At 45.0% G+C, this 20,483-nt stretch overlaps 1 protein-coding gene across 1 annotated transcript in view; it reads left to right on the top strand.

Moving 5' to 3' along the window:
• Positions 1 to 220: 220 nt before the first annotated feature.
• Positions 221 to 20,483, top strand: part of METTL9 (methyltransferase 9, His-X-His N1(pi)-histidine) — a 33,910-nt gene continuing 13,647 nt past the window's right edge. Inside the window, exons 1-4 of the mRNA XM_063142903.1 lie at positions 221 to 400; positions 8,632 to 8,822; positions 14,277 to 14,486; positions 15,823 to 16,007. Coding sequence (XP_062998973.1) covers positions 227 to 400; positions 8,632 to 8,822; positions 14,277 to 14,486; positions 15,823 to 16,007 — 760 coding nt within the window. The 5' untranslated portion in view covers positions 221 to 226. The remainder of the gene's footprint in view (positions 401 to 8,631; positions 8,823 to 14,276; positions 14,487 to 15,822; positions 16,008 to 20,483) is intronic.

The following is a 20,483-nucleotide window of genomic DNA, read 5'->3' on the forward strand; positions in this document are numbered from 1 at the left end:
CGTCCGGCCGGGTTCCCCTTCCCGAAGCGTCGGGTTCCGGGCTTGCATGTACGCCTGTAATGTGTGTGTGTGTGCGTGGATGTGCGGGCGCTGAATGGGGAGCTCCGCGCCGCTTGCCGCCGCTGCCGCTACTGCCATGGAGAAAGGAGGCGGTGGTTGCGGGAGGGGGTGATTGAGCGCCCCCTCTCTCTCCTCTCCTTCCCACCCCCCACAACCCCACCCCCCCATGAGACTCTGCCTGGCCTGGCTGGGCTTCTACACCTTGTCCCTGTGGGTGCTAAGGAAGAGGATGTTGTCTGGGCCTGCCCGGTACCTGAGGAGCCCTTTATCCAGGTCTCTCTACATGAATATGATGGGCAGCCACAGCCAGCCAGCCCCGGGCATCAAGGAAAACCACCAGGTATGAACCCACCAGCAAGAGCAGCACTTTTGCACCACCACCACCACCCCCTTGGGGGAGGGGCGGCAGGAGGAAGAGGGGAGGGGTGTGTTTTGAGGGAGCTCCACGTCTATCGTTCTCCCCCCCCCCTCCCCAATAGGGGAAGGATTGTAGGATTTGGGGTGGCTTCTCTTATATATTTCCCTCTCACCCTTTTGGAAGTGTGTGTGGTTGTGGTGGGAGGATTGTTCTGAAATAGCTCCAAGGGGAGTTATCGTTTATCCCTCTATATACACGTTTCAGCTTTCTTTTCTCATCGCCCCCCCCCAAAATAAATCCTAGAGAAAGAGAGACTCTTTCCATACCAGGCCTAAGAGAAAGAAAATGGGTGCTTTAGCCTGAGAGTTAAGGGAAAAGATGTGTGTGTGTTGTGCTTTGTGTCTTTAGTGTGTGTGTGTGTGTGTGTGTGTGTGTGTACAAAATAAAGGAAGGGATGGGCGAATGAATGTTTGAAGAAGGCAATGACCTGTGTTGCCATTGCCATAGGTTAAAGGGCTTTCTTGTTTAACCCCCATTGAGCGCAGGACGGGAGACTTAGGAAGAGCACCCACTATTGGGGAGAGGTGGAAATATGGGAGGAGGGAGAGGGAGGAGAAGCTGAAAAGTTACAAAGAGCAGAGGAGGTGGGATTTACTTGGAATGCGATGGGACAGGTGAACAGGAAGGTGAATGCAACATGACTTGATCTCTTCTTTCCTCTGCTCCAAAATATTCAGAAACACAATGGGGGATGCAACACTTTAGCTAAATGTGCAAATACGGAACGGTGGGGGGACATCATCTGTGTTCAAAAAGAATAGTCATGGATAGGGATGAGTCTTTATGGCTTTTGTAAGGTGAGCTAAGGAGGCATAGCTAAGGAAAACCAGTACCTGTAGATAAACCCAGGAGATGGATACGTTTGCCCATTCCTAGGGCTGAAAAAAGGCCAGGTTCTTGATTGCCTGCAAGTAAAGCCTTGCTGTTATGTAGGAATTTAGAAATAACTTTATCTAGCCCTGCAACCTCTCCCATTGTTGATTGGCATGGTGGCACAACCTCCCCTTTCTGATCTGTGCAGTGTAATAGCTGTGCTCCTTTGTGCTGATTGACAATATGGGGGGTGTGGGTCTAATTTGGCAGTCCCCAAATGTTAGCTTGCAAGTTGTCCCTTTCTTAGAACTTATAGCAGGGCTTCCAAAGTTGATTTCTTCTTCTTTGGCACTTCATGGCTTCTTCCATGAGGGACTGGAAACTCATTGGCACAATCTGAGTACACTCAACCCCCTCACGCTGTATGTACTTACTACTCCTACTTACCCACATTTGTGTTGTTGCTTCCTTCTTCCCAAGTCTACATTGTTTATTCGTCACAGAGCTAGAGACTGAAGCGTCCCCCAGTCTACACCCGCCTTTCACTCCCACTTCTAATAAGGACCCCGCAAATCCTTCCTTCCCCAAGGACAGGTGTTCTGCTTTGAATTGATGTATGTAGCCTTCTCCATCTTTCTTTTTTTCCCCTTTTGTATTTTTGTACTGTAAGCAAGCAGGGTGAAATTAGATAATGTTGCAATTTCATTCATTCGTTCATTCATTCATTCATATTTCTATACCTCCCAATAGCCAAAGCTCTCTGGGCAATTTACAGAGATTAAAATCCTTAAAAATGCAATATTGTACATAATATTAAAAACCATTTACGTACAAACCAATAAACAGACAACGCACACACGTGCATTTATCTAAACAATCTTAACAATCAATAAAAAATCCCAGTACCCGGTTAAAAACCTTATTGTATCTTGCCAAATGCCTTAACCTGGTGCCAAAAAGATAACAATGTTGGCACCAGGCTGCTTCACTGGGGAGATTGTTCTATAATTGGAAGGCCACCACTGAGAAGGCTCTCTCCCTTGTTGCCACCTTCCAAGCCTCCATTGGAGGAAACACCTAGAGAAGGGCTTTAGATGATGTGTGTGGTATACAGGTAGGTTCATACTGGGAGATGGCATCTGCCGGGTATTGCAGCCCCAAGTTCTGTAAGGCTCTAGAAGTAAAAAATAGCACCTTGAATCAGGTATGGAAATGCACAGTGTAAGTGGGCCAGAATTGGTGTTATTTGTTCGAAACTTCTGATCCCTGTTATGTGTCTGGCATTTTGCAAAGGCTGCAGCTTCTGAACTGTCTTTAAAGGCAGCCCCACAAAGAGTGCATTGCAGTAATCTAACATGGAGGTTACTACAGCATAGACGACTGAACCCAGGTTATCCCTGTCTAGATGGGGGGGTTGGGTAGCAGGGCCACCAACCGAAGTTGGTAGAAGCCACCTGAGACTCAAGCCCCAAAAATGGCTCCAGAAGAGCCCCCAAATTATGAACCTGCTCCTTCTATTATTATTATTATTATTATTATTATTATTATTATTTATATAGCACCATAAATGTACATGGTGCTGTACAGAGTAAAACAGTAAATAGCAAGACCCTGCCGCATAGGCTTACATTCTAATAAAATCATAATAAAACAATAAGGAGGGGAAGAGAATGCACCAAACAGGCACAGGGTTGAGTAAAACTAGCAGTATAAAGTCAGAACAAAATCAAGCTTTAAAAGCTTTAGGAAAAAGAAAAGTTTTTAGCTGAGCTTTAAAAGCTGCGATTGAACAGGTGAGTGCAGCCTCATCCAGAACAGGTTGAGCACCCTCCATCTAGTCAGAAGAATCACCCACTGACAGCATCTTGATCTGGATTGGGCTTTATTAGCCCTTATCCATTCCATTGTCTCAGCCAGGCACCAATCTAGCACAACCATAGCCCACTTAATAAAGATGAAATGGGGGTTGCATTCTGAGTATTGTGATGACAACGCATTCCAAAACTCCATATGACCACACTCAGCAGTTTCATGTAGATACTAAATCGCGTGGGGACAAATCTGACCCCTGCGGAACCCCATACTGGAGAATGCACGGGACCAAGCAATATCTCTCAAACACCAGCTTCTGCAGTCGACCAAATAGGAGTGAAACCACTGCAATGCAGGACCACCCACTCCCAACTCGAGACAAACATCCCAGAAGGATACCATGGTCAATGGTATCAAAAGCTGCCAAGAGATCAAGGAGAATCAACAAGGTCACACTCTCCCTGTCTCAGGTCACCATACAAGGTGACCAAGGCTGTTTCTGTGGCCTGAACCCCAACTGTAATGGATCCAGACGTTGGTCTCATCCAAGAACATCTGGAGCTGGTCAACCACACACACAAAGACCTTGCCCAGGAAAGGAACATTTGCCACCAGCTTAAAGTCATTGAGATTTTCTAGGACCAGGGAGGATTTCTTCAGGAATGGTCTCACCACTATATTTCAGGTGGTCCAGGACCATTCTCTCTTGCAGAGGCATTGATCCCTCCCTAGCCCAGCCAGCTGTCCTTTTCCCTGCCAGTTTTTATAAGAATCCAATATGGAAGTGGTTGTAGGAAGCATCTTGTCAACGTCTTCAAGCTGTACCGACTGAAACTCATCCAAGAAAACTGGACAAGGTTGCGCTCTGCATACCCCCCTGATTCACCTGCTGTAATACTGGAGTCTAAATCTCAGTGGGAACAAGAGATTTAATCTTGGACGTGCCTAGCAAGCGTATTACAGTGGGCCTCAGATGGGTGCACAGCATACCTAGGGCCAGCATGTAATAAGCCCCGGGCAACTCTGCAAAAGGTTGGCACATAAAGGATACAACAGAGGCAGTGAGATATTGTTTCTTTGCTGCCCTCACTGCCTCTGAATATTCCTGATCATAGACACACATCAGTGCTTATTTATTTATTTATTTATTTATTACATTTTTATACCGCCCAATAGCCGAAGCGCTCTGGGCGGTTCACAAAAATTAAAACCATCATAAAACAACCAACATGTTAAAAGCACAATTACAAAATACAGTATAAAAAGCACAACCAGGATAAAACCATGCAGCAAAATTGATATAAGATAAAAAATACAGAGTTAGAACAGTAAAATTTAAATTTAAGTTAAAATTAAGTGTTAAAATACTGAGAGAATTAAAAGGTCTTCAGCTGGCGACGAAAGCAGTACAGTGTAGGTGCCAGGCGGACCTCTCTGGGGATCTCATTCCATAACCGAGGTGCCACAGCGGAGAAAGCCCTCCTTCTAGTAGCCACCTGCCTCACTTCCTTTGGCAGGGGCTCACAGAGAAGGGCCCCTGTGGATGATCTTAAGGTCCGGGCAGGTACATATGGGAGGAGGCGTTCCTTCAAATAACCTGGCCCCAAACCATTTAGGGCTTTAAATGTCAATACTAGCGCTTTGAATCGAGCCCGGACCTGGACTGGCAGCCAATGAAGTTGTAAAAGGACTGGCGTAATGTGATCTTGCCGGCCAGTCCCTGTTAGTAAACGGGCTGCCCTGTTTTGTACCAGCTGAAGCTTCCGGACCGTTTTCAAAGGCAGCCCCACGTATAACGCATTGCAGTAATCCAAACGAGAGGTTATCAGAGCATGGATAACTGTAGCTAGGCTATCTCTGTCCAGATAAGGGCGTAGTTGGTATATCAACCTAAGCTGATAAAAGGTGCTCTTGATTGGATCCATTACTTTTTCTCCATCTGCACTCAAGTTGACTCCTATTTTGCTTCATTGCTCTTAGCTCTGGGGCATACCCTGGAATTGTACGAGCTCTACTCTGGAGAGGACGCTCCGGACAACCACCAAACCTGCAAGTAGTGGGAGACCAGAATACAGCACAGCTGTTAACTGTCTGGGCCATTTCCCCTTAACCTGACCAGACCTTCTCCCTGTACCATACCTCCCTCTCCCTGTACCCATACTAATTGGGCCCCCAAAATGGCATACAGGGTCCTTCTCTCTGTTTTGTCCTCACGGCAACCCTGTGAGGTATGTTAGGTTGAGAGTTGGTGACTGCCCAAAATCACCCAGTGAGCTTCATGGCTGAGTGGAGACTAGAACCCATACCTCCTGAGTCTCAGTCTAACATCCTAACCATGACACCACACTGGCTCTCTTTTGTACAGAAAGTTGCTTGAATACATGGAGAAATAGGTTCGTTTTACAGAATCAAAGAAAAGGAGAAACACTTCTTGGCTTTTAGGTGGACCAAAGGCAGCTCTCTAGAATAAATCAGAAAGGAATAAGTATGATGGAGACGGTGTGCTTTACCTATTGACATAATAGGCCTATGGATGCTTGAGGAAATTACTTGATCTCTTATACTAATGGGATAAATCAGAGCTCACCCATCTACTGTGTTTTATTTCTCCAAATGTTAGAACACAATTCTCAGTAGTTTAAATGTATCAATATATGCATTTAAATATGTATTTTGAGAAGTTGTTTTAAAAATTTGTAGATTGATGCAGAAACAATAGAATCATTTATTAAAACCACATGCAAAAGTGACAATGACTAGAAACGTACACCCACCTCTACTTGGATCCTGCTGTGGAAATGTCAAGAATCTCCTCTCCATTTTAGCCTCACAACAGCCTGTGGCGTTACACCCCACAAGTCAGTTCCCAAATGTATGTCTGCAGTTTGTAAGTCTGTGGTTTTTAGAATGTTGGCCTGAGTGGGCGGAGTTAGAATGTCTTGGGAGGGGGAGGAGTCATATATAAGGGAAGGACTGGGGGGATTGTGAGGGACTTTTTAGGTCCTCTTAGAGTCTTTAGTGCTCTCTGTGTTTAGAGTACTTAAGTTCTGGGAAATTTGAGGTTCAGTGTAGAGAGTGGTGTCTTTAGAGTGTGGTGGGCATATAGTTGATGTATATCAATCAATACAGATAATGAAGAAAGCTCAAGTGTGATTGTGTGAGAGAAAGGAAAGCGCGTATGTGAATGAGTGGAAGGATTGGATGAAAGGTTTCCAAAAATTTTTTAAATGTTTTATTTGAAACAAAACTTGTGAACTTTTAAAAATAATTTTTAATTATTTTGTTTTTAACAACCACAAAAATCCCACGTGTCTGTTTGGCATTTATCATCTGAAGTTTACACATTTAGCACCCACTCTGACAATAATTCACCTCAGCACATATAACTCACAGTGTTTTATTTTATATCTTGAAATCCTTCTCCATTTAAACCCCTTCCTCCACATAGTTTGGAGGAAGGTGGTTTTTATCCCTTGCCTCAGGCGTATCAAGCGGTGGTGCTTGGCTTGAGCAGGGAGTAGCCGCGGCCAGGCTTGGTGTTCAGAGCCTGTGTCGTGGCACAGCCCTGTGAAGTAGGTTAGGTTGAGAGTTGGTGGCTAGCCCAAAGTCATCCAGTGAGCTTAATGGCTGAGTGGGGACTAGATGCCAAGTCTTTCAAGTCCCGGTCCTGACACTCTAACCAGTACCACCACACTGGCTTGAAATTCATGGCTAAAGCAACAAACCATGTTCAACATAAACCATGGCTTAGTGTTCTGTGCAAAGGCAGCCACGACTCTTCATTTGTGCAAATGAAGAGTTTCCCTGTCTTAAGCTTGCTTTGGGACCCACAAGCTGTACCATTTCACGGCTGTGCTATTTCTAAGCTTTTAGCGCCTACCAAAATAACTGCAATTATTCCTTCAACAGGTTGTACTTTTATTGACAGTTTGCAAGATGTTGAATAGAAGTTTTTGAATCCTCGCTATTTGTGTAGCACTTAAAAGAACAATTGGCTTGTATATATTTATTCTGTGCAAACATGCAGGCAACTTAGTTCTTTCCTAACTAAATGTCAGCCAAGCGTACTACAAGAAAAGGCAGGCGAAAATAGGAAGAAGTAGAACAGGACCTTTATCAAACTTGCGTAGATTTGTAGTGATGTCAGCCTGTAAATCATAATTCAATTTCACAATTTGGAGTCCCTCAGTGTAGCTTTGGCCTATATTTTGGGCCTCCTTAATTTTGTTCCAATGGAGCTGGTAAAACAGTCTGTGTAACCGAATTCCCTAACGTTCAACTGGGACTTTTGCACTTAGCCATTTTTTAGTTTGTGGTTCCCAGAGTTTATCCATTCCAGTTAATACCAAATTTATTTTCTCATAGAGGTAGGTATTTAAAATATATGCCGCCTTGCGTTGGTACACGTGTGTTAGGCTGTATTAGACCTTTTCCGGTCAAGGGCTACAATCCCTTGGGGGGTAAACTGTCCGGGACTGCATACTGATGGTCAGTGGGGCCAGAGCCAAATGTGGGTGGAGCCGCCTCCCTCTCTCTCGGCCAGCTCCCCCCTCTCTCTCGGCCAGCTCCCCCCTCTCTCGACCAGCCCTTCTTTCCTACCCAGCAAGGCTGCCATAAGAGCAGTGGATCACTCTTGCAACAGGTCTGAACTGATCACTCACAGAGGGCTTTTGGGATTTAGGCAGATCAGCCAGATCCAGTCCAATATGTTTCTCCCAACCAGCAGTGGTTCTCCAAGGTCTCACGCAGGGCTCTTTCCCAGCCCTATTTCCTGAGATCTCCTTTCGCTGGAGATGTCAGAGACCTTCTATATACAAAGCGTATTGTGCCCTTACCATCTTTGTATAGGCCCACCACCACCAGCGTGCCATCTTGGGAGGGCAGCAGCGACACTCGTACTCCGCCTTGCTTTTAATGTCTTTTAACCTCCTGTCCCGGGAATACATATTTTTAACTGGCCTAGCTGTTTTGTACCATAGGTTTTAAAAAACGATTTAGGGTGCAGTTTTATCTGGGTACCCGTCAGCCTCTGAACTCGAAGGCTGACGGGTATCCTGTGCAGAGCGAGAGGAGCTCAGAGACAATCTTCGCCTCCATGCTCCTTCCGCTCTGTGTTTTAGCTAGACAGGCCTTTTCACCTGTCTAGCTGAGGCATAGTGCTGACTCTGACCTTGGATCCAGGAATCCAAGCTATCCTTTCCCCCCTCCCCCCAGATGCTGTCTAGGGTCAATAGGATTGATCTCTTAATCGATATACAATATTGTTATTGTATTGGCAGTGGCGGGAGGCTGGGGGTTAATCTGGAAGCCGTTTGGCTTGGGGGCAACATTTTGCGTAGAACTTTCCTTAAAAAAATAAATCCCATCCCTTAATACTTGGGTCTATTTTAACAACGGAAGCAGGTGCTCTCCGTCTGAGCTAAGCTCCCTCCCCAATCTAGAGACTTTCCTCCTTTGTTTAGGCCTAGTTCGGCAGTCCTGAAATGTGAATAATAATTCTTGGCCCTTTTTTCCCCTCCTGCCTATAGTGGTACGTGTGCAATACAGAGCAGCTGTGCGAATCTCTTCAGCCTATTTTCGTCCAGAGCTACCTTGACCAAGGGACACAGATCTTCTTAAATAATAGTATTGAGAAATCTGGCTGGCTGTTCATTCAACTTTATCACTCCTTCGTGTCGTCCGTTTTTAGCTTGTTTATGTCTAGGACGTCGATCAATGGGTAAGTGAGAAAGCCATTGTACGCCTCAAGCTTGTTCTTGGTTTGATAAAATACTCAACTGCTTGTGTGATTTGATTGTTGCAGCCGGGGAACTCACTTCTAGAATAGATGCGTTCCTAAATGGGGGTCTTGCGAGGTATTGCAAGGCTGGTATTGTCATGTAATTGCCCTCTTGATTTGGGCTGGGGAAATGGGAATTGTCACTTTTCACACACTACAACAACAACAGGAAGCTCTGTCAGCATTAAGAAGAATAGGCAGGCATCCTAAAAACGTAAGAAGGGCCCTGCTCGGTTGGACCCAAACTCATCAAGTCCAGCATCTTCTTTCCGGCAATAGTCAACTAGATGTTTTAGGAAGCCCAGGAGAAAGACATGAGAAAACGGCTCTCTCCCCCGTACTGCCTATGAACTTGGAGGGAGCATGTGGCCATCACAGCTAATCATCACTGATAGTCCTAACCTCCATCCACCTTGCACTGTGTGGGTTAACTCAGTCAGTCTTGCCTCCTTATGTATCCCTCCTTCCCTTCAGCATAGTCGCTCAGGGGTGGGACTGCAGTTGATAAAGTTTCTAGGATTCCCACACAAGCAGCATCCTGATCCAATTAGAGCTTTCAACCAGACCAAAGCTCCTTGTTTCCAAATAAAGAGGTGTGCAGATATAGCAGGTTTGGATCTGATTAAGAGAGCCTTCCTATGGTCCCTGGGTGAACTCCCTAAGGACCGTACGATGGCTTGTAAAACCCCTTCGAGGTCAGAGGCAGCGTTCCAACCTGAGTTGGAGATCCACCCCCAGGCGCCTCACCCTCACAGCTAGTACAAAGAGAGCCACACCGGCTGCCTCTCCAAGGCCAGAAGAGCCACCTCGGATCTTCAGGAGAGGCGGCATTCCAGTGAGTAGGGGGAGGAGACTGGAGAGGCCAGGATACGAGTGACCTTGAGCCTCTTTCCCCCTCTTTCCAGATGGCCCTTCTCTTACTCCGGGCACCCCTCTGAACGACCACCACCTCCTTGCTGCGTGGCTCTTCAAGCATGACCCAGTAGTCAAGGACAGTCAACAAGAACAAGGAAAAGGAAGGAGTAGCCTCCAGTTGTCTTACCTTCTCCCTCTGGGTAGCTGTGCGGCTGGTGCCCAGAGGGAGAGGGCAAGCGAATCGGGAAGGGTCAGTGACAAGGAGGAGTGGGACCCGCTTAGGGCACCTTGCCCAAGACCCTCCCCCCAAATTTTGGAGCCAACACTGCCTCGCACAGTAACATGGTTACTTCCTCACATGGTTGTCAGTTAGTTTCCGGGCCCAACTGAAAGAGTGGGTCCTGACCTTTAAAGCCCTAAATGGCTTAGCCCCCCAATTATGAAATGATCTCCCCGAGGAGGTTCCGCCTGGGGCCAACATTACTGTCCTTTCGGCGCCAGGTTAAGATTTTTGTCTTTTCTCAGGCATTGCAGCATATGATGAGTTTTAATCAGGTCTTGAATTCGTCTTATGGTTATGATTGATTGCTTAAAGTTGTATATATGATACACGTTGTCTCTTTGTATACTGTCTGTGTGTCTTTATGTAACTGTTTTTTAAACTTTGCATACTGTATTTTTAACCACACAGAGAACTTCAGCAATAATAATAAGCAGCACTAGTCTACCTGGATGTATGAGAATTTTGTTTCAGTTTGTAAATCACTCAGTAGTGCCCCAGTTGCAAAATTCACCCCATTTTTTAAAAAAACTGCATTTTCACTCTTTAGTTAATGGGCGAAAGTGCACACTTTTGTAAAGCGCACAATTTTCCCATTCGAAATGTGCACTTTCCCCGTTCGAATGAACTGGGGAAAAACCCAGGTCGCTAACAAGAATGGGAGCAAGCTGAAACGAGCTTTGAAATGAAATTTGGAGAATTTCGGCAAGATCAAACATCCCTGGTTCTCCCATCTCTAGCTTGGGATCATCTTTGGAAGTTTTCCTCTGAGTCCCACCGTCCACAGACTGACAGCAAGTGGCTACCAGGGAAGGAGTCTTCTCTGTAGTGGCCCCACATAGAATGTTCTTCCCAGGGAGATCTGTCTGGTATCTTCACTGTACGCATTTAGACATGCGTGGTTAACACTTTCCTCTTTCAGATAGCATTTAATCTTTAATCTGTTGCTCTGAGTATTAACCTTTCTGCTAGCTCTTCAATATTTTGTTAGAGTTTTTAATATTTTGATATTTTTCATTGGATTTATCTGTTGTTTTAGTTGTTTTATTGTTGGGGGTGCAGTTATGATTGCAAATCACTCCGAAGGCATTTGCCAGTTGGGTGGCATAGACATTGAATAAAGAAAATAAATAACAAGGCTTCTTGCAGGGATGTCTGGCCCAGCTGTTGCCATTTTCCTTTAACACTAGGCTCTTCTAAATATCCAAACTTCCTGCTCTCCTTTGATGCATATCCGGCTGTACATCCTCTTTAACAGAGTAAGAAAATATCACGTTACACCTTTTGAACTACACACACACAGAAACATACACGTTACCCTGCTGTATAATTTGATCTGCGGTGCTGAGGCTCCGAGCAGGGGAGAAGAGGAATTATTTTGGAAGCCAATCCTATTTCTCAGCTAGACATTTCCTGCGGAGCGTGCAGGATGCAAATTTGTGAAGATGAGAAAGGTAGACCCACGGCTTAATCTTAGACCAGTAGTAGCTCATTTCCCCTTGGGCCTGCCTTGCCATTTCTCCTTGGCTCCAAAGGCTCTCTGTCGCTTTGAACACCTTCTCGTGGTATTCTTTGGGAATAATACCCTTGAGCCAATTTAGGGGACGGACACTCAAAGGTACCGCCAGGAAGCTGGTCTTTAAAGTGAGTGGAATTCAGTATTTCGTGCTTCCCTTTAACACCCATTATCAAAATTTTAACAAGTTGTTTCCTCAGGGCCCTTACATTCCAAATACATCAATGAATCATGGTTTCTCGCTTCTCATCTGGTCCCATTGTCTTCGCTGCCTATTCTCTCTCCTTCCTGTTTCCTCTCCGGTGATCATGTTTCTGCTCTCCGGCGCTGGGACGCTCTGGCGTCAATCACTTTTTACACTTCCGTTTGGTTTCCTACCTGGGGTCGACCTGACTAATGCGTTGCTCCCCCTTTTGCGTCTCTGGGTAACCAATTATTTTCGTCCCCCTTGTCTTTCCCTGCTTATTCTTTCATCCACTTGAACCTCTGTCGCCACGACTCTAATCATACAACGGGGACTTCAAAGCAGAGTATGGAGCGATGCCATTGGCATGATCCAGAGAGACCCCAACAATCCCCTGCCGCAGTTTTCTTAACGAACGGCTCATTTGCCATTCCGTCCTCTCTCCCGTTGCGCGAAAGATCTTCGATAGCTACTGTCATCTTTGCTGCTCGATTTTACTGTTTTAAAATATTAATTTCCTTTCCCACTGCTCTGAGCATGTCACCTTCAGGCTCTTTTTAGATCTGGTGTTTCCGTTTATTACATCTTCTTGGACACTCTCTTTTTTTAAAACCTGGCCCTTTGCAGTCCTCCTCTCTTCTCTTTTGAATGCCTCTCTGAATGCTTTGTGAATATGTGTACCAGCATTTGTTCGCAAGTCAGACACTGGATAATGCAAAAATGTTGGCTCTTTTTGGGCCGTGCAGTTTGTTTCAAAACACTTCGGCTTTACAACCCTACAGGTTTCTTTGTTGGGCAGTTTCAAAACCTGGTTGAAGCCAGCTTAGGGTGAACCCAGCTTAGCCTAACATCGATGCCAATATAAGACCTGGGCTACACATACTAAAGAATGAGGAGGTAGAATCTACCATACCATTTCAGACTGCAGTTGAGGGAATCATGTGTTTGAAATTGATTCCTTACTTTAAAAAAAGAAGCAGCAGCTCTCTTCAGATAGTAGCCAAACTGGCTGGAACTTTTGTCCCTGGTGTGCTAGTTTGACTAGTGAAGAGTGGTTTTAACTCAGGCTAAAGGAGGGAGGTGCCATTTTAGAATGCATTTTAAAATGGCATCCCACCCCCCTCCTGCATCCCGAGTGGTATAGTCTGTTCTACTTCCTTGGGACTGTAACACCTCCTTCTAGCCCATGTGTAGACCAGGCACATTGTCTTGGCACAGTTATCCACCCTCTGGTCACATCCAGAGATTTGACTGATGGGATTTGTCAGACAGCATATCTCTCTATAATGTTTTAAAAGCACTTTGCCAGTTTCTCGTTCATTTCAGTGTGTTGGTTTTAAGCTATTAGAGGACTTGGGACCATGGTATCTGAAAAACTGTCTTCGGCTGTATGAACCCGCTCATTCTTTAAGGCTGTTCTGTTTTGTGGAAGATTTGTTCGCTATGCCCCTGTCTCTGGAGGTTAGGCATGGGATAGTGCCCTCTCTGTGGTGGCACCCTGCTTAAGGAATGCCCCCCTCGCCCAGAAACGTTTGTTTAGTGTCTAGCCATTTATTTTGTTGGTGCCAAGTTAAAACGTTTTGTGTTCCCCAAGTGATTATCAATCGGCTGCTCCGTGCTGCTGCTATTCTTGGAATCTGCTACCCTAATATAAATTGGCTTTTAATGTTTTTAGACAGGAGTTTGCATGTTTTAAATTTTTAAGGTTTTATTAGTTGTTTTAGACACCTTGAAGAATCAAAAAGCTAGGATTAAATGTTTCAAATAAATTAATAATGCTTGTGCAGAGAGAATTCCCTCTGGAAGGAAGGGATTGTGTGAGTACATGCTGTACTCTGTACAGCACCATGTACATTGATGGTGCTATATAAATTAATAATAATAATAATAATAATAATAATAATAATAATCCTGCAGGCCTCAGGGAGGGGGCATAGCTCAGTTGGTAAAGCACGTGCTGTGTATTCAGAGTGCCCAAGATTCAGTTCCCAACATCTCCTTTTAAAAGGCTCCAGGTTAGCTCTCACTGAGAAATGGACCTCTTCCTGAGACCCTGGAGAGTGCCTGTTAGTCAAGAGTAAACAATGACCCAGTTCACACACAACAACAACCCAGAGTACGTGTTGAGTATGGGTTGTCATTGAATCATGGGTTGTCGTTACGTATGAACCCTGAACTATGGTTTAATTGTGGGTTATTGACCACGAACAATCTGGAGTTCACAACTAAGCAACAAACCATGAGTTCTCTTCCTGGATTGTTTGCAGTTAACAACCCAGAGTTAAACAATACTGTAGGGTTCACACATAATGGCAACCCACAATTCAACGACAACCCATAGTCTGGATTGTCATTATGTATGAACCAGGGGAAGATGAGTCTAAAGATGGGCCAATGATTTGACTCCGTTTAAGGCAGCCTCCTGTGCGCCAGTGTTTTCATGGCGGTTAAAGGATCCCCACCTCTATGTTTGTATTGGGCTTAAAATAAAGATTTTACATGTGTGTGTTTTCTAAATATCCAAAATAAATAGTTCTCTCTCCATCTTTAAAATTTCAGCTTGCTGGGAAGAGGTTCCATGTTTGTGTTTTCACCCGAACAATTTCAGAGACTGCTCAAAATAAACCCAGACTGGAAATCCCGCAGGCTTCTCGATTTAGGAGCTGGAGACGGAGAAGTCACAAAAGTCATGAGTCCTCACTTTGAAGAAACTTATGCGACCGAGTTGTCCGAAACTATGATATGGCAGCTTCAGAAGAAGAAATACAGGTACAGTATTAAGTGGTCTCCATGCTACGTTGGTACTGGTTCTTAGCTATTTCTACACACGCACCACATATCCTATCAAAGCAGACTATTGCAAGAATTCTACCGTTGATTTCCAGGGGAGATGGAACATTTCAGGACAAGAGAATGTTACGAAGAGAAGATCTGCCTCCCCCAATCTGCACACGGCAGTGGATGGGAAGAGGCAGAACTAAACAAGTCCCCAAATCTTGTGACATGAGAATCCAGATTCTGTGGCAATAAATATTATGTGTTTGGCTTTTTAAAGTTGCCAGATCTATACTAATACTTAATATGCATGGTGGCCTAGACTTAATGAGAATTTATTTATTTTATTTATTACATTTTTATACCGCCCAATAGCCGAAGCTCTCTGGGCGGTTCACAAAAATTAAAACCACAATAAAACAACCAACAGGTTAAAAGCACAATTACAAAATACAGTATAAAAAGGTATACTGTATAAACACGAACATTTTTCTCCCTCTCCCGTAATACTAGAACCCATGAAGCAGATTGGTGAGAGAGTCAGGATAGACAAAAGGAAGGAATTCTTCACACAGTGCAGAGTTAAACTATGGCGTTTGCTACCACAAGGCATACTGATGACCATCAATTTGGGGGGGGGGGGGCTTTAAAGGGGAGTTAGACCTTAGCTAGACCTAAAGTTTATCTCGGGGTCGTCCCTGCCTGCTCCCGGGATCCCCTGTGTGTCATTTACATGAACAGGAATGACCCCGGGACGATCCCAGGATAAACCTTAGGTCTAGCTAAGGCCTTAGACAAATTCCTGGAAGAGAAGGCTATCAAATGGCTACTAGTCCTGATGGCTATGTGCTACCCCCCAGTAAGCCCATATACACCATTAGCTGGGGAACTTGGGTGGGAGGGTGCTGTTGCATTCATGTCCTCCTTGTGGGTTTCTTTGGGCAGCTGGTTGGCCACTGTGTGAACAGAATGCTGGACTAGATGGACCCTTGGTCTGATTCAGTGTGGTGTAGTAGCTAAGGTGTTGGACTGGGAGCCAGGAGATCCGGGTTCTAGTCCCCACTCAGCCATGGAAACTCACTCGGTGACTTTGGGCCAGTCACAGACTCTCAGCCCAACCTACCTCACAGGGTTGTTGTTGTGAGGATAGAATGGAGAAGAGGAGGGTTATGTACGCCACCTTGGGTTCCTTAAGAGGAAAAAAGGGTGGGATAGAAATGCAATAATAAAATAAAGTGAATTCTGGTTGGGCTCTTCTTGTGTTCTTACTAGAAGTAAAGTGTCTGGACAGGATCCAGATGTAACGCCGCACCTCTTGTCACCTGTACAGAGTGCTCGGCATCAACGAATGGCAGAACACAGGATTCCAGTATGATGTCATCAGCTGCTTGAATCTGCTCGATCGGTGTGATCAGCCATTGACTGTATTAAAAGATATTAGAAGTGTACTTGAGCCCACGAGAGGCAGGGTCATCCTGGCGTTGGTTCTGCCCTTTCACCCATATGTGGAAAATGGTAAGTACCTAACAGGTGCTGTTATGGTCGGTGGCGGGGGGGGGGGGGGCGGAATGGGCCCCATGAGTTGTCAAATGTGAAAAGTCTCTTCTTCCAAATGAATCATTCTTTAAGTTCACCCTCTGAGGCCCTGCTGTGTGCTTCTCTAGTGGTATGGCCTGGTGGACAATTCAGGGCTGGGCAGAGGTGTGGGGGGCAGTTGGCATGGGCCTACGATTTTGAGGAGGCCTACTCCAAGTCCCCCTGGGCAAAGTTGCTTGATTTTTCCTATTGTTGATGAATTTGCACGTAAATCATTTCTGAATGTGAAGAAGTGATGTCTTACATACATCTTGAATAAAAGTGCTTGCCATTACCTTTTTTATATAAATCGTTCTAGTTCATATGTATTTAGAACTGATTAAAAATACTTAATGAGCACTTTGAAATGGGGCCTACATTTCCCATCTGGCCTGGGCCTACTACCTGCTTTGCCCAGCCCTGGGACAATTACCTAGGTCCGGGGGTAGCTTCGATTTTGAGAGAGGGGCCCTGGGCTAAGAGCCCTCCAGTGACCCCCCCCTCCTTCATCAGTGGGCCTCTTCAATCTTACCTGGCATCAGCACCAGATAGCAGGGTCTGGGAATTGCTGTTTTAATTTCCCAGAATGCCCTCAATGTAGCATCACCTCAAAAAGGAAAAAGGAAAAAGATATTGTATCACTAGAAAAGGAGCATGAAAGAGCAACTATAATGTTCAAGGGGCAGGAGCAACTTTTCTATGAGGAAAGGTAGCAACACAAGGTGCCCTGAACATTCTGCAAAGGTAGCCGAGTTTCAAGTAGTATTAATAATGCTTAGAATGTTTCTCTCCCACCTTTTGTCCATTATGGGACTCAAGATGACATAGATAAAAGAGTTCATGCGTGGCCTCCCATCCACACGCCGACCAACGCCAGGCCTGCATTGCTTCAGCACGGCTGCTGTATCACATGCCTTCAAACTGTCTCCTCTTCTTGCTTCCTTCAATGCAAGTTAAAGGATCATAACTTGAATCCTTCAGGCGTGGCAAGCTTTGTTTGCTGTACAGAGAACCGATGATGACTTAACTTCAAGCTGGCTCATGTTGTTGTTTTTTCTAATATGTGCACATAATTAAATTAAGTTGACGTGGATCACCTTTTAGAAACATTCGTGCTTCGCTCTAGTTGCGGTGTTGTTTCCCAAGCACTTGTAATACCAAAGGGTTGTTGGGTTTGGAGGCGATTAACTGGGCGGGGTTCATACCAGGTCTATTCAGTCATCGTCTGTTCCATAATCTGGACCGCCGAAAGCTGGTGTCGGCCTACATAGGAGGCAGTAGCTCAGACATTGCAATAGTTAAGTAAGGGAAGTCAGGAACGCCGGTTGCAGAATACAGGTGAAGCACGTCGTGCCAGGAAGATCCGTTTGCAGCTGCAGACGGATTGCCTGTAGACCCTTTTGGCTGCTTTTCACATTGCCTGCAGTGGCTGGCAGTTGTTCTCACACCGCTCCGGGAATGTCTAACTTACACTTGCATTTACAGCTGAACCACGTCCCCAGAGCAATATGGAAGTGACTGTAGAAGCAGTGACAGCTCTACTGCTTCATGACGTGTAAAGCGGCCCTTATTTTAGAGGCTTCAGACGATCGTGGTCTGTGGCCAAAAATGAAGAATATTGGCTTTTTAGAACAGGAGTGGGCCGCTTCTGGCCTTCCAGATCTTTTTGGCTTGCAACTTTCATCATCCCTCATACTTGGCTGTGCTGGTTAGGTAGGGTGACTATAAGAAAAAGAGGACTGGGCTCCTGTATTTTTAAGAGTTGTATTGAAAAGGGAATTACAGCAGGTGTCATTTGTATGTATGGGGAACCTGGGGAAATTCCCTCTTCGTCACAGCAGTTTAAGCTGCAGGAGCTATACTAGAGTGACCAGATTTAAAAGAGGGCAGTTCTCCTGCAGCTTTAACTGTTGTGATGAAGAGGGAATCTCACCAGGTTCCCCATACATACAAATGACACCAGCTGAAATTCCCTTTTCTGGGCAACTGTTAAAGATACAGGAGCCCTGTCCTCCTTTTCATATGGTCACCCTAGGCTAGGCCTGATGGAAGTTGTAGGCTAAAACATCTAGAGGCCCACAAGTTGGCCACCTTTGTTTTAGAAGTTCTACCTGGTTGAAGTATCTGCCTTCGCTTCCAAAGAACTCCGGCTGCTGTTGTCCCTGAATCCTCCTTACCCTCTCCAAAGCTTGCACTTGTGTGTTTGTGTGTGTGTGTTTACATACAGAGTGTGAGTCTTTCGTTCTCTTCTAAAAGCAACAGCAATGACATTATGTTTATTTAGTTTTATCAAATTACAAACTCTCGCGTATCCAGTATAGTTTGATAATGCCCACCGTACAGAGAAAAGAGGCATCAAATAAATTGGAGCAGCCAAGAAAGCAGTCGAAAGCAAATGAAATTGACATAACCAAAGGAGTGGGTGAAGTTTGCAGCCTGCCTATCCTTTGCAGGAATTACAAAGGTTGTGTGTTTTTTAAGGCAGGTTTTTTTTAAGGGATCCAACATGTAAGAAACTAGATGGAGAGGAAAGTGGTTCTGGTTTTGGAATCTGGTGTGTCTTGTTCGGTTGTTGAGTTAATATCAGTTCCCAGACCAGGATCAGTGAAAGGGACACACTGTCTTGTTCTTATTTTATTGCAAACACTACTCAAGCGTATAAATACTGCTTGTGATGTGTGTGTGTGTGTGTGTGTGTGTGTGTGTGTGTGTGTGTAGGTAGGTGCACATACACAGAGAGAGAGGGAGACACCAGAAAGAGCAAGGAATCACGGTGCCCGAAAGAAGGAAAGAGGGCATGATCCTCAGGTTTCCCTCTGCTCTGCAAATCGTGGTTTGAGATCCAATCTGAACCACCTCGTCCTGTCTCTGTTCTGTTTTAAACTGCATACATACCAAAAATTGAGAAATTTGACTTTTCCAGGAGTTCTATGAAATGACACTTTAACCAACGATGTTATTTTGACATGCTTGAATACGTCTGATGAGCGCACACAGTTGCATCTGAAGAGATGCTACTTAAACACGGACTAATGGGCTCAAGTTACAGGAAGCCAGATTCCGGCTGGACATCAGGAAAAACTTCCTGACTGTTAGAGCAGTATGACAATGGAAACAGTTACCTAGGGAGGCTGTGGGCTCTCCCAAACTAGAGGCATTCAAGAGACAGTTGGACAACCATCTGTCAGGGATGCTTTGAGGTGGATTCCTGCATTGAGCAGGGGGTTGGACTCGGTGGCCTTGTGGGCCCCTTCCAACTCTACTATTCTATGATTCTAAGTGGCAAGAACCTGTTGTTTTTGCCCTTTCTGCATTTTACACTGCCATTACACACTACATTTTCTTTTTAGGCGTTTGTAACTCCTTAGGATTTTCCAAATGTCCAGCCTTTTTTTTCTCTCTCTCTCTCCTCTGCCACTCCCTCGCCCTTTTAAATCCAGGATCCTGTTTGGTAACCACACGGTAAAACAGAATGCAACTTCCTGGTGAGGCAAGTGACGAGGAACAAGTACATCTCAGGTTTTTGTACTCCCCAGTGGTACAAATCCCAGTGCTTACTCTAAGGAAATCAGGATGTTAGCTATGTAGCCCTCCCCGGTACCAGACAAGCTGTTGTTTTAAAGAAGTGTTTAATAGTAAACAGAAAGCAACAGCAAAGATTGATGTGTGAAGGGAAGAATAAAGGGAAGGTAAAAATAAACAGAAAGGAAAGGACAGAATTCCTGCAGGCACTCTAAAATGGCCATTAAATAAAACTTTGATGGACATTGCAGATACAAGTCAGAAATAAGTAGGACCTGCAACAAAATGTGGCAGCGTGGATAGGTGCTGTGCAGGAGTCTAGCTACGCCATGCTATTCCCCCTTTACATCTCTTTACTGTTCTGGGGCCACTGAGCACACTCAGTCTTTCCTCCCCGCCCCGCCCCCCAATTTATTTTTTAATCTTCTGCAAACTTTGGGGTTTCTGCAAGGCTGCTGATGGATGCTGCTGAGTTGGCTATATAAGCAACAGCACTAACACTTGGCCTGAGCATGTGATAGAGGGAATGGTGATAAACTCCAGATTCCCCATCCAAGTGTACATTGTCCCGGGTTTTCCGCCAAGCCTTCCTATATGATGCATGTGTGAATGTGACAAACCCCATGTTTTTTTAGGCGTGCAACTAAAAACTGTAAAATGCGAAGAGGATCTTGGTAATACTGCCTAGTTAATCCCTGTGTAATTATTAGCATTTAATGCACATGGTGTTTACATAGCAGTGTACCGTTCTGCTTTAAACACATATATGAATGTTAAATCCTATGCTTACACCTCAGCCTTTTTAAAGATACATTGCTTTCACATATTCTGTCTTACGGGTTTCTAGATATGCATGTTTCTTAACAAAGTCTTGCCTTCTGGTTCATGTCTCAG

Source organism: Elgaria multicarinata, chromosome 17 (assembly GCF_023053635.1).
Source record: "Elgaria multicarinata webbii isolate HBS135686 ecotype San Diego chromosome 17, rElgMul1.1.pri, whole genome shotgun sequence".
In the NCBI taxonomy this organism is placed as follows: domain Eukaryota; kingdom Metazoa; phylum Chordata; class Lepidosauria; order Squamata; family Anguidae; genus Elgaria; species Elgaria multicarinata.